This window comes from Brachycentrus maculatus, unplaced genomic scaffold (assembly GCF_059751285.1).
Source record: "Brachycentrus maculatus isolate JH-2025_06_01 unplaced genomic scaffold, ASM5975128v1 h1tg000032l, whole genome shotgun sequence".
Lineage (NCBI taxonomy): Eukaryota > Metazoa > Arthropoda > Insecta > Trichoptera > Brachycentridae > Brachycentrus > Brachycentrus maculatus.
The window spans coordinates 373881-393214 of NW_028280786.1; the positions used below are offsets into that span (position 1 = coordinate 373881).

The following is a 19334-nucleotide window of genomic DNA, read 5'->3' on the forward strand; positions in this document are numbered from 1 at the left end:
TTCCGATAAAATCTCTGTTACAACATTTACTCAAAAGAGCGATGACACGTACGATAATGACAGATTTTACATGTATTTTAAGAAGGAGACTAAGTAAGCAAATTGTGGGTACCTACCTACTATCATACAAACTTTGAATATAAAAGATAATTTCAAATTATCTTTGCATTTATCTAATTAAAAAATATAAAATTCCATTAATCATTGTCATGCCCAAAGTCGAGAATCTTTATTTTCAAGTTTTGAATAAAGCCAAAAATGTTAAATATATTATATTTTCAAACATTCATCTCAAATCATAGATTTCATAACAATAAAAAAATCATCGTGAGGGGGGTGGATGTTCAGCCGAATATCAATCCGATTTTTAGTTTTCTTCGAGATTAAATTAATTCGAGGCCCTCTCAGCGAACCCCTATGCGTACACCTATGATATGTAGAAAATTTATCACTTTGACTCCTATTGTGAAAACTTGTTGTGCAAATTGCCTGACTAACAAGCAAGGCGTATAATTTGGACGGACTTTGATGAGATGTCAAAAAACTGTAGTAACTGCTAATGCAAAAAAAAATCTTGAAAAATTTGTGCTATTGCAGATACGACAGCTAGTTAGGAGAGCGACGACATGACATACGCCCAGACGATTTTCAGACAGGTATACCTCCACAGTCCAAACGGCTAAGCGCGCCGCGAAGGCGCACCCATTTCGTCAACTCATCATCGTAATGTGACAGCTGTAGCCGGCTCATTAATGCCCGTCATGTCGGGTGAGGCGATCGCCGCGAATAGAACCGAATACCTCGGTAATAATACATAATATGTCAATGTGGAGCCGTGAATACCCCGGCAATTGTTGCCTGCAAGGTCAAGGCGGAGGGAAAAGTTCAAACATTTTCACTTGACAGCCGCGACGTCAACGATGCATATTCTAATTTTAAATTGGAACGCGCAGACCATAGAAAATCTCTATCTCATTTATTATAATGTATATTTACAGAAAAAATAATATTATAAACAACTTAAAAATAAATAAAACTAAAACCCTTTTTTACGTTTTTGCATTTGAGATTCTATCACAAATTATTCTACACACTTGGATTCGCCTGAAAATATCAGACGATGCATATTCTAACATGAAATTGGAACACACCGATCATACTAAATCTATCTCATTTATTATATTATTTACATATTTATGTGTTATATTTGTAGAAAAAATAATATTTAGCTTGATATCGATACATTTAAACGATTATATTTTTAATCAGATAGAAAAGTGTTTGCCTACTCTTTATCAGTTAGATTCTAACATTTGTACATTTTCACTTAAATCTGGATATTTCTCAGACAGATTTAAGTGAAAATGTACAAATGTAGAGCACATATCGCTCACTCCTTTCAATAACGTCATAAATCAAAAATCGTAAATTTTCAGATGTGCATGTTTTCGGAATGCCCAGAAAATGTACTATATCCCAGCAAAAGAGACATATTTTTTACTTAATATTTACCCGCTACAGGTCAGAGAGTGTTGTTTTGCATTTTGAAGAAAATGTATTGTTTAAGTAATTTTTTAAAAATAAACTGATAATAATTTCAAATGGAGAAAAAACAGTTAGGTTTTACCTAAAAAGATCTGTTGCACAGTAAAAAGCTCAATAAGTGGCTTGATATTTATTTTTAATATATTTTATTATATTTTTACACTTTTAATACGTTCTCCTGAAAAATCAAGTTTTTTTATTTATGACGTTCTTGAAAGGAGTGAGCGATATGCACGCTTAAAATATTGAAATAAAATTATTCTTTAATGAAATTCCGATAAAATCTCTGTTACAACATTTACTCAAAAGAGCGATGACACGTACGATAATGACAGATTTTACATGTATTTTAAGAAGGAGACTAAGTAAGCAAATTGTGGGTACCTACCTACTATCATACAAACTTTGAATATAAAAGATAATTTCAAATTATCTTTGCATTTATCTAATTAAAAAATATAAAATTCCATTAATCATTGTCATGCCCAAAGTCGAGAATCTTTATTTTCAAGTTTTGAATAAAGCCAAAAATGTTAAATATATTATATTTTCAAACATTCATCTCAAATCATAGATTTCATAACAATAAAAAAATCATCGTGAGGGGGGTGGATGTTCAGCCGAATATCAATCCGATTTTTAGTTTTCTTCGAGATTAAATTAATTCGAGGCCCTCTCAGCGAACCCCTATGCGTACACCTATGATATGTAGAAAATTTATCACTTTGACTCCTATTGTGAAAACTTGTTGTGCAAATTGCCTGACTAACAAGCAAGGCGTATAATTTGGACGGACTTATATGTATATGAATATCATCTTGCATATTATGCATGGTATTATGAATTTCGACCCATATCCAAGGAATATTTTTTTTACTTATCAAGCCTTAATTTAAGTATTCATCTTAAGCATAAGCAAAGAAATTACTGCCTTCAACTTCTTTTAGTGTGTATGTTATTTGTAGGGACAGGTTTAATAATTATGGCTTGTGTATTTTATGTCAACTGTATTATAAATTATTTAAATATTTCGGCTATACACAGGCTCAAAAAGCTGAAGTATGCATTATGTCATAAACTTTGAAAAATTTAAATTGAAACAAATAACAGCAAGGAAAGTAGGTACTTCCTAACTTTCTATAGTGTTATTATCATTATTGGCACATTACTATTTCGTTATTCTATTCTTATCCAAAAAGTAAAATCCAAGTTTGGTATTTGATCAACTTATTTTGTTTTTTTTTTCCAGATCTCTAGATGTCATTATGGGAAGGTACGCAGCATTGCACAAGAAGACAATTTAATAAAAAAGAAAACATCAATTGCAATTATGTACTGAACAAAAATATGAAAATCAAGTTGTAAGTATAAATCATGAAATATGAGCTATTTAAAGGTATTGTTTTATTATTATTATTGCATATTGGGGTATCACTAAACAGTTATAAGCACATTATTTTTTCTGAATTTACTTTCCACATGTAAATATATTGTATATAGAAATTTATTGAATGATATTCCATATTAAAATTATTTAAACCTTGTTCCATTTCATCGACGACAGCACCAATATAAACAATAGAACTTTTTTTTTTAATTATTCTTCTTCTAACCGTTATCAGCACCCAATGGTGCATATAAACGCACTGCATCATATAAACGCGGTGTTATCTTGATCGTCAACACATGAAGGAAAGGTTATCAGCCCTCCACTTCAGGTACCAGTCCAGGGTAATATTAAATAAATATTACGGCGAAAAAAAATCACTTCTAATTATTTGACCCCCCCTGGGAATCAAACCCGGGACCTCCAGTACGGTAGCTGAGCATGCTGACCATTACACTACGGAGGCGGATATATTTTATAATTACTGCTCCCAAATAGTGATATTTCATAAATATTAACAAAATTCAAGCTGTTATGTTGGCACTATTGCAAAAAGTTTAATATATATTTTTATAGATGTCATACACTGACACTATCTTTTTAATATCCGAATTATCTTTTTTTTAAACACTCGTCCCACATTACTTGGTATAATGAGATATTCTGTCACAGCAGATAACGGAAACATCAATCAACTAACCTGATTATAATATAGTTGATCATTTAACACAACAAATTTTAAAAGCAGGCACAATGTCCCTCAGGTCCAGATTTATCTGTATTGATACAGATTTTAGGCTGCCATTACAGATGATAGATTTTACTCTTGGTAGTACTTTTAGTTTATACAGATTTTTGGAATTGGACATAGTATATGATAAAACAGAAGAATGAAAATATGTATAGATTCGAGCATGATTAACATGTGATAATAAGTAGATGAGAATTTGTTTTATATTGGAGTGCGTTATTCATTATTGGGTAGGGTAATATTTTTGTCTTGTCATGTGGAACATTATGCAATTTACGCAGTGTACCGCAGGATTCCCCAAAACATGTCTATTTTTTTCATGCGACTGAGTGTTCATTTTTTATACACGTCGCGTAATACGCAACGCTTTAATCAGTGCTGGCTGGAAGATAATTATTTTAAGACTTGGTTAAAAACAAGTGAAAAGGGTGAAGAATATGCATACCGTTAATTCTGTTTAACAGATCGTGCTATTTGTATCAAAATTTATAAAGCAATGGCAAATAGGCACCTACTCAATCAAAACCAAAACACATATCCATTTAGGTACTGAAACGATGGAGGAATTATTTACTATCAAAACAACTACTTAACAATGATCCATGCTACAAACTAAAATAGAAAAGGATTTGATTTCTAAAATTAATAAAAAATGTTTATAAATAAATTTTATGTAAGTACGAGTACTGTTTTCTTTTCCCAAAAAAGTTAATTTTTCAATAAACTACCATAATTTATTGATTCTAAAATGTATTTTTTGACAGATTTTGGGTTATTGATTCTATACAGATTTTATACTTATTTCTAGACTGTTTGATTCACATTTTTTGGTTTGGCATATGGCAACACTGTTCAGGTCTCCAAGTAAAGGTCTCCTCTTCTTCACCTTCAACTCACTTAGCAAGGAATCAACCCTTTCCATACTTATCCGAATTTGTCAATATTTTCGTTTCATCTACCCAAATTCATCAAATTTGGTAAACAATTCCCGAAATGGTTTATTTCACAATTTTACCAACTGGGCTGAATGTTGAAAATTCCTTCTAAAACGAATCACTTGCATTCTAATAGCATATTCGGACTGCACTTATTCAGATCACATTTTACTGCAGCTTCCCTTGATATTTTCGAATGATTCACATAAATTTGTCAATTTCATCGTTTGATGCAATCTAAATAAAAAGCCAATAAGGAATTTCATTTCACTTTAGTCTTCATAAATTTCAATGAAGTTTATAAACAGCGCCGTTACAGAGAATGCAATCAACTACTCCAAAGTAGAAATAGATTGATTTATTGGTGATAATAATTTTCCTTGGTACCGTAGACAATCTAATTAATTTATGATTCCGTTGAACTAAAACCAAATGCCCAATATTTAACAATGATTGTTTACTCTCCACTGTCTTTTGACGCCATCTTCATTTGAGTAGTCTGACACCAATACACAAATTTAATTAATCAGATTCGTGAAAATTAAATTGGTGTAAAAGCAATAAAGATGTCTGATATGATTTGAACCTTAACACTCGGGCATTATTAACTGTGCACAAATTCCTCACGTAATTTGCAACAACAAACCTAAATCACGTAAAAAACAAACCAAATTACCATTTTACACTAAAATTAAATCTTCTTTTATCTGCATCCAATAGTATATAGGGCACTACATTGTGTCGACAAACTGCACCTTAATTGTTAGTTACGTTGAAAGAAGGAAACTAGCACTGCGCTTCAGATATCAGTTCAGGGTGATATTAAGTCAATACCCTAAGGGAATTGAACCAGCATTAAAGGCAAGTGAGCCACAGTCCAGGGTGATATCAATTCAATATTAGAATGAAAAAAAAAAACAATATGTAATACTTTTTTTGACCCTCAGGGAATTGAACCCGGGACCTCCAGCATTAAAGGCAAGCGAGCCACAGTCCACGGTGACATTAAGTCAATATCGGAATGAAAAAAAAAACAATAATACTTTTTTTTACCCTCAAGGAATTTAACCCGGGACCTCCAGCATTAAAGGCAAGTGAGCTACAGTCAAGCGTGATATTAAGTCAATATCGCAATGAAAAAAAAAACAAAATGTAATACTTTTTTTGACCCTCAGGGAATTTAACCCAGGACCTCAAGCATAATGGGCAAGTGACCTACAGTCTAGGGTGACATTAAGTCAATATCGGAATGAAAAAAAACAATACTTTTTTTCACCCTCAGGGAATTTAACCCGGGACCTCAAGCATAATGGGCAAGTGACCTACAGTCCAGGGTGACATTAAGTCAATATCGGAATGAAAAAAAAACAATAATACTTTTTTTGACCCTCAAGGAATTTAACCCTGGACCTCCAGCATAATGGGCAAGTGAGCTACAGTCCAGGGTGATATTTATTCAATATCGCAATGAAAAAAAAACAAATATACTTTTTTTGACCCTCAGGGTGTTGAATCCAGGACCTCCAACACAATAGGTAAGTGAGCTAACTACTTTACGGAGGTGTAATTGTTGTTATTCTTCAATATGTATATCACACTATCATTCACGATGGTAGGAATTATAATAAACCAGTTTTTTTATAACTTTGTCACATTTTTCTTAAGAATCTTGAATTTTTCCTAAGATCTTGTGAATTTCTCAACTTCACTGTCCATAGCGAGTATTTGTAAGGATATACAGATAATTTGGGGTTAGGGAAAAGAATAAATAACACGCAAGGAAATATGAGGATAAATTTTATTCCATATTACAGCACAAGACAAACCGGAATGTCACATTCTTTACTTGGCAGTGTGAGGGAAGTATCCCTCAACATATTGTCCATAGATTACACCGTACTTCTGCCAAACTAAATTATATTAGAAAAATACCTACATACCGACAGCCTCGATCCATGCTTTGCAATGTTTATTTTATATGCGATCAATTATAATGAGATATAACAATGTGCCATCTTTTTAGGTGTATATTTATTATTCAAAATTAAATTATAACGCAATGTTGAGTCCGGTTTGTATAAAACCTAAGGAAACTTGTTAACTGTCTAGTTAGAAGAACGCGCACATTATATTTGGCCTAACTAATCTCCTCCCGCTTCCCAAACTCTCTAGATAGTCAACAAGCGCCAGTCCGTACATCGGTTAACAAGCCCGACCGTTACGCCACTTCAAATTATACTCCAGAAAGCGCGTTCCGGGAAATCCCCTTGCCTTTTACACGTACTTAGAGTAGAGACCTGATGAGATGAGCGTTGGAAACAAACGGATGGATAGAAGAGTGGATACGAAGCTCGGACAGAGGGGTTTCCTCACGCGCTGATGGTTTGTTTGGTTTGTCGCAAGCGAATGAAAGGTTCCCGAGTGGAGGTCCGTACAATCACCACCGGGGAAGTCCAACAGTGGTAAAATTCTTAACAGACAAAACTAGTCTTTAAAATACATTAAAGCGGGCACGAGCGCCCGGGGCATCACCGATTTAAAACATACATTCATTTATAATAAAACTTAATAGTAGTAATGTAGCGATTCAAATATTCATTATAATACAGAGGATAGATACAAACGATAAATAAAAGCACGATGCCCGAAACACGAGAGTCCGCACTGCACAGATTGGTCGGGTTGGTTAGCGGTTGGTGTTCTTGAGCTGGTTGGACAGCCAGTCCAGGCCCTCGTACAGCCCGTCCCCGGAGGTGGCGCACGTGGCCTGGATGTACCAGTTGCGGTTCCGCAGCGAGTGCAAGCCCAGCTTGTCCGTGATCTCCGCCGCGTTCATGGCGTTGGGCAGGTCCTGTTTGTTGGCGAATATCAGCAGCACCGCATCCCTCAGCTCGTCCTCCGATAACATGCGCATCAGCTCTTCTCGCGCCTCGCCTATGCGCTCTCTGTCGTTACTGTCCACCACGAATATGAGACCCTGCAACACCACAATCCCTCACTCATTACACGCACATTACCCCTCTCCAACATTGGTGGATTGCCACCTTCCAACTTCCCCAAGTCACAATATTCATGGATCGTAAACATCATTTTGATATAGTTTCTTTTAATTCCAGTGTAATTAATAAAAAGCGGAGGGCAGATCACCTTTCCTTCATGTGTTAACGATCAAGATAACACTGCGTTTATATGCAGTGCCCTATGCACCACTGGGGTGCGGATAATGGTTTTGAAGAATTAATAAAAATGAAAAGTACATGCTAATGGACTATATCGTGGGTGTACTGGCAAAAAAACTTGAAAATATGCAATTTTGACTAATGATTCGAGTATTATAAAGTTTTCCACATTCTATAAACTGGCAAAATACACAAAGTAGTTATAAATTTAACATTATGTGTGCAATGTATATAATACAGTCGAACTCGGTTATTAAAACCACGGATATAGCGAGATCTCGGATATAACGAGGAAACATTAGTTGACATTTTGGTTATAATTTTATTTTGTTCTATAAAAACACATAAAAGTAAAAGAGAGAGAGGGAATGAAAATTGAATTAAATTAATACACTGTGAACGGGTTTTGCATTTATTTTTTTTTGGAATTGTTAAAAAAATTAACAGTAAAGGTAACCGAAAATGTAAACAAAAAACGGTTATCTATTTATCACATCTCTAATATAATTATCAAAGTTACTTAAATACTTTTATTTATTACACTGCACCAATTATAAGAATTAAAAAAAAATTAATTAAATATTCCAATTTCTTGAAATGCAACCCAAGAATTAAAAATTACCCTGATTTAAAGCATATATAATAAAATTATAAAAACATATAATAAAATAATGTGCATTTGTACAATATGAATACAGTTAAGAGAGCCGATTTCTATATTTCTTAAGACCTACACAGCGACTTTCTCTAAAAATTTCTTTTAGGTTTCAAAGGGAAAATGGTAGATCATTATAGAAAACTTTTAAAATTATTTTCGGTTTAGCAAATGGCAATAAGTAGAAAAATTATAAATGGTTCATAAAAATTAAAACAAACCAACTTTTTCATAGATATCTAAACACAGATAAGAACTTTTTTGGCAAGGAAGTAGTATAGAAGTTGGGGATTTACGAAGCTTGCTACCTGTTATCGGCTAATTTAAGAATGTATTCTTTCCAACCCTTATCTGCATCCAATGGTACATTGGCTACTGCATTGTATAGAAGCAGTGTTATCTTGACTGTTCAATACATGGAGAAAAGGCGATCTGCCCTGAGCTTCATGTAGCAATTTATCAATCACATATATTTATTTTGAAACCCCTGGCAATTGAACTCAGGACCTCCAGTACGGTAGGCAAACACTATGGAAGCGGACTAACAAAGATCTGTAGAACTTGCAAGAATGGCGAATGTTGCAGCGCAAAAAGGTATAACTTAACACAGTCGATGAAAGGTTCTAAGCCCTGTAAATACCCAGCTAGCCCTCAGATTGTCCGAGATGCAAAAAGTATACGTCATGAGGTATAATGTTATCATACCATTTAACATGTGGTTGCCTTGCGGAAGTATCCTAAGTGTAAATTATGATCAAATAAAGTTGAGTACATACATGAAAATGTCAACTATGTGAATCTTATTTGGATGCAGATATGTCCTATCTCAAATTAAAACTAAACTTACTAAACATTTAAAGTAAAATAAAACCTTAAAATTGCTCCTGCTTTAAGTTGTACTTCAAAAAGATAGGTTAGTTCTTCATTCAGGCAACAATGTTGTTATTTCAAAAATTTCTTATTTTACTCAATGTTTTATTAGTGAATTAAATTTAAGCAGTGCATTACAATAACAAGTTTTGATTCAGCTTCGATAACAATGAAATTTTGCGACGTCTTTTATATTTTTTAGTACAGGGGCCGTCCTCCTTCCAGCTATCGGTGGTGGCGTTTCATTATTTTAGGTGAACAAAATGTTATTTTTTTTTAGTTTGAGTTTAGAGAACCTTTAATTGCATATCCTAGTTATTGCTTTCTGGTTTGAAATCAATATACTATTGGCTTTCTAATTTCTAATTCAGATTTCAGAGATCATTAAGATGTTGGGTGCGGCGTACGCGCCGGGCGTGTACTTTCCCTGGTGTGGAATACACGCTAGGCGGGTATGACGTATGAGTCAAATGGCCTAAAAATATTATTGCGTAGTTGAAAGTATTTCCTTCTAGTGTTGACACAATATTTTATATCAGTGTGTAGTGAATTAAAAAAAGCTCTTCAACCTTCAATGTCCCGAGGACACAACTCTAAAATTTAGACTAAGCTTAACATAAGTTGTTTGAAAATGATGTGGAATGCATCAAAACACGTGTCACAATAGATTTTAAGAAATATAAATATTTTCTTAGTAAAACTTTAATTAATAATGGATAGATTTTATCAAAAAGTGATCAATTATTTAATCTGAATCAATTATTTTTTTAAAAATCATGTATGGAAGTACAATTTATAAGTAATCTCAGCTTCAGTCCCCTCGACGACTCATGTTTATACTCGCTTGTCTCAAAGTGAGTATAAACATGGGCTGACATGAATGCTACACACAAAGAGAACTACTAGTATCTACAAAAAGAAATTCCATATAATTAATATAGCTTTTTAGATTCATATGAATTAATAATGGATACCGTAGAACGGAGCTACTTGAACTTTGATGTGTTACTTGAGACCAGTACAAAAAAGAGATTTAAATCTGTATTTGGTCTACAATAATGAACGTATCGTGACAAAAAGTGTCACCTGTCAGGGAAACAATGAACCATGTCAGATCTAAATATTTTTACCAAATACAGATCTAAATAATTTTTTTTGTACTGGGCTCAAGTAACACATCAAAGTTCAAGTAGCCCCGTTCTACGGTAATTAGATTCTTATATAAAATGCAGTTTCACCAAATTATGTCGGTAGAAAACTTAAATCTAATAAATAGTTGATAGTTATTAAAAATCTAGAGAGTAAAGAAATTCCGACTTATCTAAAAGGAAAAACGTATGAATCCTGCATACTGCCAGTGAATACATATGCACTAGAGAATATGGCTCTGACAAAAATAAACGCAGGGAAGTTCAAATGCACACAGCGATCCGTGGAAAGATCCATGATTGGTTCAAGCCCGAGGGATAAATTAAGAAATGAAGAAATTAGGAACAGAACCAAAATAGCGGATATCTTAGATCGCGTGGCAAGACTCAAGTGGCAATGGGCGATCGCAAGACACAACGCCATGAGATGGACCCCCTAAAATTTTGAGATGGAGACTTTGAGAGAATAAAAGAAGCATCAACAGACCTCAAAAAAGATGGTCTGACAACATAGCCACTTTGGGAGGAAGAAACTGGCTGCGAACAGCAACAGACCAAAAAATGGAAGGATACGGAAGGGCCTATATATCCAGCAGTAGAGGACAGAAACTTAAAGAAGATATCAATTCAGTAATCAACCTATGGGATTTGCCCCCTAATTAAATAATGATATTGAAACACAAAACCAAAAGATATACCTGTGTATTTTGGAAATAATGCCTCCATAATGGTCTGATTTTATCCTGGCCACCGACGTCCCAGACAGTGAAACTGATGTTCTTGTATTCTACTGTTTCAACATTAAATCCTGGAAAAAGAAAAAATACACATTAATGCTATTAACTTACAACAATAAAAATCCTTTCTTAGTCTATTTGCATAATTTTTATTCTGAAATGTGAAATTTATCAAATTGTTTGTTATTAGTCATACTTTATTAAAACTTGCCTTACCTTAATAAAGCTTAAAACAGTTTAGATAAGGTATATTTATTTAAAACCTAATTGGTTAGTAGATATAGCTTGTCTATTGTTTATCTAGCTATACTAAAATAACTCAATGAAAATAAAATGAAGAATGTTCTTGACCCATATGAAATTAATGCATGTTGACATAGTATGCAAAACTACACAAGCCTACGATCTCACTATAATCAGAATTCCAAAAATTGAGCACCTGATATCAAAATTATAATTCACGACAATTCAAAAATTCAATATGTAAAATGCAAATATATTTGACTCCAATTATAAACTATCTTCAAATAATTGCAAAATTTATTTTATGCAGTCGTAACTTGCCTTAAATTATTTGTAATATTTTGTTAACGCGTTAAACATGTTATTTCTAACGAATCCACTATTTTATCTGTGAATGTTACTAGCCTTATAGTAATGACTCCACAAATACTTCAATAATTACATTGAAGTAGATACTAGTAGGAATTTTATCTTCGCCAATAAATTTAAAATATACTATTCGAGTAATTGATAAGTTTTATTGATGGTAAAAATGGTGAGATAAAAAATATGACTGAATTTTTCACAGTTCAAAATACTTGTCATTTTATATTTTACTGTAAAGCGAGTCTGGGCCATGATAGTGGAAATAGAAGTTGGACAATGAAAGTAAGTACCGTAGGGGCTACTTGAACTTTGATGTGTTACTTGAGCCCAGTATAAAAAAGAGATTTAAATCTGTATTTGGTATATAATAATGAATGTATGGAGACAATAAGTGTTACCTGTCAGGGAAACAATGAATCATTATTGTAGACCAAATTCAGATCTAAATAAAAAAAATTGTACTGAGCTCAAGTAACACATCAAAGTTCAAGTGGCCCCGTTCTACGGTAAGTAAACACTTGCATATATTGAAACTCTTGGATCTTGGTTCTGACGTTGTTCAAATGACGAATGTAGAAATAACGCTTCTTATAAGGTTTACAATACATCTGATGGAGGTTTGGTTTGCGACCACAAGAAAAAAAAAACAAAAATAGCACTCCTTATATATACATTTACCCATAAAAAAAAAAATCCAAAAAGTAATGCAATTTTTTCAAATAAATAACTGACTTCACCCCTACTACTGATAAAAAATAAATAGCATCATAGTTTTCCATTCAAGTCCCACTACATATATCTGTAAACCTTATCTAAGCTGGCGCCTTCTAAAGGGTTCAGTATAAAGTTGCAATCATAATGAGAAATGTGTTAGTATATATATTGAACAATGCTAGGAAGCTTATCAGGCACTACATGACTATTTCTCTTGTGATAACAGTTCATTTTTTGTATACAGGGGAGCATTAAAAAAGCTCCATATTTTTTTGTAATCATAATTTCTAAATTAATTTTTATACTGAAATTAATAACACCTGAAATTCAACAAAAATTTAGAAAAAAAAACTAACCATATTATTGTTCTGTGATTTTTTACACATAGTATTTTTATTTGAATATAGTAAGAGTAATCGACGTTGTGGGTACGTAATTAATTAGAATATCGATCTGGATATCATAAAATAAAAAATGCTGTTGCGTCGATACAAAAGGACACGCCAATAATAGTTAAAGCACCGAAACACTTGTTGGACCATTATAAGAATCTGGAATATCTGTTTTTTATAATCTTGTAGTGATTTATCCCAAATACAAAACATCCCTGATAATACTCGAGTGATTTTTTTTCATTCTGATATTTTCATATCTACTAGGCGTGATCAAGTATTTCAAATACTGAAAAGTGGTCAGGTCAAGAGTGAGAATTATCGGCGGGTATGTATGAAGGGATGCGTGAATGTGGAAAAGGTAAAGGATGTGGCGATCTATTCTCTCTGCCTGTGCCTGCGGTGAAGTAGCGTGATACTTGGTTAAGATTTCCTTATTTAGAATTATTTATATGCATCTTGCAACAATGTTTTTCTTGTTCAATTCAATAGGCATTTCAGACATGATTGCAATGGTGATATCCCACAGTTCTCAGTCTGAAAGTAGACAACTCCCGCTTGTAACTCAAAATCTTGTCTGTAACCAGAGCTCTTTGTAACTACAGGTTACACTGTACTTAACATTCATAATACAAAAATATGATTCCCATATGCCTAGAATGTATAGACTGCTGTAATTGTAATTGTAATGTAATTCTTCACAGCAAATGGAATTACTAACCTTCACAGTGTAACATCTTTACCAACTTAATAATAACTCGACATTGAACAACGTTCTACAACACAATTTTTTATTTCTTTAGTTGGATGCCAAAATTGAATATTCACTACTTTAATGCACTCACAACACATTATTTATCTTTCTATGTATTGCTATGTTTTCTATGTTTTTTCATCAATCCCAATCCTAATTACACTCAGACAGTCTGCCGCCCGACCCTCAGTACACTGATACCAAGTAACCACAAACCCAATTCCAATCTGTACAAGGTTTTTTGGCGTCTCTCGCGCTCTACCAAAAGTAATCAAATAGAGCGCTTATAAGCGTCTCCCGCTCTCTAACAACAGTATGTAAAAGACGCTTTTAAGCGTTTCCTGCAAACAATGTGTTAACCATATAATATTCTTTGGAAAATTGGATTCCAATAAATAATATTGCGACCCCAGACAGTCTTAAAATCTTAATTGGTTGGATGCATTTATTATTTTATAGTAATTATACTTTCTTGTACTGTATGTTTCCAAAATAAAACAATATTTGGACTAATATACGAGAAACAGCGAAGAACACAATGATACGGCCCAAAATATATATAAAAAAAAAACAAACCAGGAGCATCTTAACTTTTGTCATATTTTAGCGTTACCATTCATGTTCTAACATTTTTTGTCCGCCTCCGTAGTGTAATGGTCAGCATGCTCGCCTACCGTTCTGGAGGTCCCGGGTTCGATTCCCAGGGGGGGTCAAATAAATATAAATGATTTTTTCACTGTAATATTTATTCAATATTTCCCTGGACTGGTACCTGAAGCGGAGGGCTGATCACCTTTCCTTCATGTGTAAACGATCAAGATAACACTGCGTTCATATGAAGCAGTGCCCTATGCACCATCGAGGTGTGGGTAAGGGGTTTCTAACATTATTTCACTAACTGCAATTAAGATTCTAAAGGTATACATAATTCTTATTGTCAATTTAATTAATACAAGTAGGTGGAGTAATGAAGATTAAATAATTTAATATGACAATATTTGAACATTTTCTGATGAAATCAAATTGCAAAAATGAGACAGTGTAGGCGATACACACATTTTTGCAAACCACATAAAATTGCTACAATGACTCACGTGTTGTGTAATAGTATCATGCCCTCAATGTCAAGACAACATTTACAAAGTGAAATGATTGAGCCTAAGTAACAAACATCAATATTACATTTATTTATTTCAAAATCAATTTAAATTACATATTGAGTATTAGGTGAACACCTTAGCCTTTCTAAAGGGAAACGAAGTGAACATTTTTAGCAAATCATGAATAATGCAATTATCTTTAAAAACCTATATCTGATTGTCATTGATCACTAATATATTTAAAAATAACCTATTAACTTGTGGTACATAGCTTAAATCTTGACTTAACTTTCGTATAGAACAATTGCAACAACAACAAAAAGCTTCTTTTAGTCTGGAAATAGACAGGCTACTCCGAGCTGTCTGCATTTTCCGCCGTAGTATGTTTTTTTTAAACCATTTAAAACAAATCAAGGCGCAACCCTTATAAGAACACTTTATATTGTGAAGACATTATAATATTACAAGTACAGTAAAACCTTGATATAAAAGACTTATTGGGGGGAGGGGGCAAAACATATGCCACAAATAAAACAGTTATAACCAGTGCAAAACTCACGAAATTATATAGAGGGAAAACATATCTCGTCCCTGTGCAACCAAAAATGTCCTAGCATGTAAGTTATGTTACATAAGCGAAATACTACAAAAATATTTTTTTAAAGTTCTGACAAACATGTCAAAACAAAAGGCCACAAAACGAATTGTATGAATACAAAAGTATATGTGATATAATGATTATGTATTACCTTTAGCTAGATTGAAAATTGAAATATATGTTGCACCGCATTGGCTAAAATACCACTCATGGTCATACCACTTTCTCTAATGATTGTTTAATTATTTAAATAATAATCATTAAATATTCAAATATAAAACAATGTTTATGGTATTACTAATATAACATAATAATATAAAAATTTAAATCATTTATGTGCATGATGATTCCAAATATTACTTCCAAAATACAAAAAAGTAAAAGATTCATAAAGATGTAAATTTAAAATATCATACTGAAATAAAGACCAAAATTCAAAATCGTTATTTCGATTATAAATATGAATTAATAAGATGCACTGTTGAACATTATGATATTCTGAGATGATTTGCTTAACTTTATCACACAAGCCAACCATTCAAGTATAGCCACATTCAAGTTTTATCGCCACTATTCGAAAATCCTATACTACTTATAAATTAGATAATACAATTTGACTGATGGTTTCGGCATTAACTTATTATAAGTCATTATTTTAAGTTAAGTAGATCTTAACACACTTTGGACGGGAAAGGTATTTTTACCGTCTGCGCCGGCCTCATTTCAAAGTCAGAATAGAAGGAATTACATATTTAACGTTTATATATGAATATTATGTACCAATCTCTTTGTTAGGATCTTGACTATAAGTCCATAATTATCAAATCCCGTCGCCAGCAGTCCGCATGCGTAAAAAACACCCGTCCGAAATATGTTAAGTACAACTTTCTTCTAACCCTTATCCGCACCAAATGGGCACTATAGAGGACTGCATCATTAAAAAGCAGTGTTATCTTGATCGTTAACACATGAAGGAAAGCTGATCAGCCCTCCGCTCCAGGTACCAGTCTAGGGTAATATTGAATAAATATTGAAAAGTGAAAAAATCACTTATACACAAAAAGAGTGAAAAAATCACTTATATTTATTTGACCCCCTCTTGGGAATGGAACCCGGGACTTCGAGTACGGTAGCCGAGCGTGCTGACCATTACACTACAGAGGTGAACAAAAAAGTACAACTTTACAGGTCATAATGTTTTATTTTTATTGAAAACAACTCAATTCTTGTAATACAAAATTAATTCCTTTAAAATTATTCCTAATTTTAAAATACACTGATAAAAAAAAAAAACTAGGAATGTATAGTGTTGGCCTCCCCAATGCCAGCAGCACTACCATTGTACTACAACCTGTCTCACAATAACAAAAAATATATACATTCAAACTTCAGTATTGGAAAACTAGGAAAGGAAAAAAATTATTAAACTTAAAAATTAAAAAACTATTAAATTATATCATATGGTAGGGACTGGCCGGGGCATTTCGTCGTAACGTAACATCGCCCGCGGCAAGCATCAGTGAGCATCCGAAACTATGGATGGAGCGCTCGGCTCGCTGTACTGACTATACAAATGCTCGCATTGTACCGTGTACGTTACAACAAAATGGCTCCGTCAGTCTCTACCAATAGATGTCTCATAGAAACAAAATGTTTGCCATTGTGCCAATATTTTGAACATCCATACCAATTAAAGCCCAATATCCGATAAATAGCAACTTAATTTTCTCTAAGCCCTGGCAACACTTGACGTGAATGAATTTTTTTCTTAAACTTTTTTGTATTGAAAAATTAGTTTTTCTTATAAATAAATAAATGGTTTCGAAAAGAAAAGAGTTATTGAAAGGTAAGAGTAATATTTAACATCCAAGTATGCATTCACGACCAAGTTCTTTCTTATCGACATTCTTTACAAATTATGTACACCAGGAGACGCCTAAGTATTATATAAATTGTTACATCCCTTTTGACCAGTGTATTTAAATTAACAATATGTTAATTATGTTAAAATCTTTTTTACACAATACTGGATTTATCCCTTGTAGGATTTTTAACACAATGTGATAATGATTAAAATATTTTAATAGATATATAAATAATGTAGAGAAAACAATTACTAAGAATATTATTCTTAGTAATTGTTTTTCTCTTGCACAATATTACATCAGAAATAAGATTTGTAGAAGTAATTTTTTTATTTTTTAAAAACTGATGTGTCATTTCTGGTATAAGGCATCATTAGAAAGTTACGCATACATTTACGTTACTCATTATTGTTTACCAAAGAGTAAAATATTTAACATTTATGGTAATCATACAAGCAAAAACACTTATCAAAGAACAAAATTCAAAGAGTATTCTCGTCATAAATTGATTAAAAATATTACTACAAAAAAAAATACGGCATACATTATTGAACAAGCGTCTTTTTAATGTGTGAACACTTTACCACGTTAGTAAAAAGCTAATGACTTGTCAAAACATATAAATGCCTCAAGTCAGTCTAATTCTATTAATGTTATTATCTCATCAAATATCTCAAAATTTATTAAAATAATAGGGTACTCACCAATAGTGGGTATCGTTGTTACAATTTCTCCTAATTTAAGTTTGTATAGGATTGTGGTTTTACCAGCCGCATCGAGTCCGACCATCAATATCCTCATCTCTCTTTTGCCAAACAGGCCTTTAAACAAATTCGCAAACATATTCCCCATGATGTCTGTTTTTGTGTCACCTAGAATGACAAATGCATGGTTATATTTAACACCACTGACATGGCACTTTTGATTGACTGATTATTACAAAATTAACGAACGAGCGTTTAGAAAATCCCACAAGTATGCGATCTCGGCTAGTGAAATAATTCGAAGCTACTAGAACCACCTTTAGTCATAAATAATAAAATAAAATACAATATCGCTACGCAATATTACGATTTCGAGGAATGTCCAAATGATTCATACGGTGACCGACCGCACAATATCGATTTGAATAGAAATCAGGTACACGTCATTATTTGTCAAAATATCACTGTTAACACTTTAGTAAATATATCCGACCGTTTTTGGGGAATTTCGATATTGTCCGTACAATAAATCCACGTCAAAAATTATAACAAAAGATACGCCGACACAACTAGTTTGTCACAGCGGCGGTCGCCACCCCAGCCAAACATGATCAACAAAATCGCTACAAATAACGAAACACTGAATTTAAGAGTACAATTTTATAATCTATTGTGAAAGGATCGAGGCATTTCGCTATTTTTTACTTACGTTTTATGAAACTATTGACTATAAATCGTAAAAAACGCTAACACATAGACCAAATCTCACTACGATCGGCCGTATGTCAAAATGGCGGACGTGGAAGAGGATTCGTGCTTCTGCCACGTAGCGGGGAAGGAAAATAAATTTGATTGGTCGAGATAGACCACGTGCCCCATTAGTTCCGCGATACTAGCGCCAAGCTCAATTTTGAAAATAATTTATTGCAAAACATAATAAAGCTGTAATTAAATAGTGCTTTTTTATTATTATATGACATTGCAATAACAATTTTAAACGTTTATGAACAGAGATTTCTATCGTTATTCTGTTGTATATTGAGAGCCTTAAATATATTTTGCTTGATCAATATATTTTGCTCGAAATAAAGAACTAATTCTAAATATTAATTTAATATCACCCTAAAACGTATGTATGGAGTGTGCTATTGCATGGCTGCTAGACATGGTGCCTATCTGAAAATGATAAGAATAGGCTGAATGCGTTCGAGATGTGGACTTATAGAAGAATGCTCGGGATATCCTGGAAAGACCACATCTCCAACGACGAGGTGCTACGATTGATCGAGGAAGGAGAGCACCTGCTCGTGACTATCTCCAAGAGACGCGCCGAATGGATCGGTCAAGGGTTGAGACAGGAGGGTTTCCTGCACATGATAATAGACGGGACG

The 19334-nt window shown here is 33.2% G+C and overlaps 1 protein-coding gene across 2 annotated transcripts; it reads right to left on the reverse strand.

Annotated features, from left to right (window-relative positions):
* Positions 1 to 6402: 6402 nt before the first annotated feature.
* On the reverse strand, positions 6403 to 18748 carry Arf1 (ADP-ribosylation factor 1). 2 transcript variants are annotated; one of them, XM_088272911.1, is made up of 4 exons: positions 18653 to 18748; positions 17944 to 18111; positions 11169 to 11278; positions 6403 to 7595 (listed from the first exon to the last, which is right to left on the reverse strand). In XM_088272911.1, exons 2-4 carry the CDS (start codon positions 18089 to 18091, stop codon positions 7305 to 7307), a joined length of 549 nt encoding a protein of 182 aa, XP_088129037.1. In that variant the 5' UTR covers positions 18092 to 18111; positions 18653 to 18748; the 3' UTR covers positions 6403 to 7304. The 2 variants fall into 2 exon arrangements, with proteins under 2 accessions (XP_088129037.1, XP_088129046.1); XM_088272920.1 differs by lacking the exon at positions 18653 to 18748 and adding an exon at positions 18193 to 18254.
* Between the last annotated feature and the right edge of the window lie 586 nt (positions 18749 to 19334).

Excerpts from the sequence above, each read along its gene's own strand:
- Arf1 (XM_088272911.1), bottom strand. The coding sequence starts at position 18,091 with ATGGGGAATATGTTTGCGAATTTGTTTAAAGGCCTGTTTGGCAAAAGA. Across the intron at positions 11,279-17,943 it reads AACAACGATACCCACTATTG|GATTTAATGTTGAAACAGTA; the intron begins GTGAGTACCCTA and ends TTCTTTTTCCAG. Across the intron at positions 7,596-11,168 it reads ATTATTTCCAAAATACACAG|GGTCTCATATTCGTGGTGGA; the intron begins GTATATCTTTTG and ends GTGGTGTTGCAG.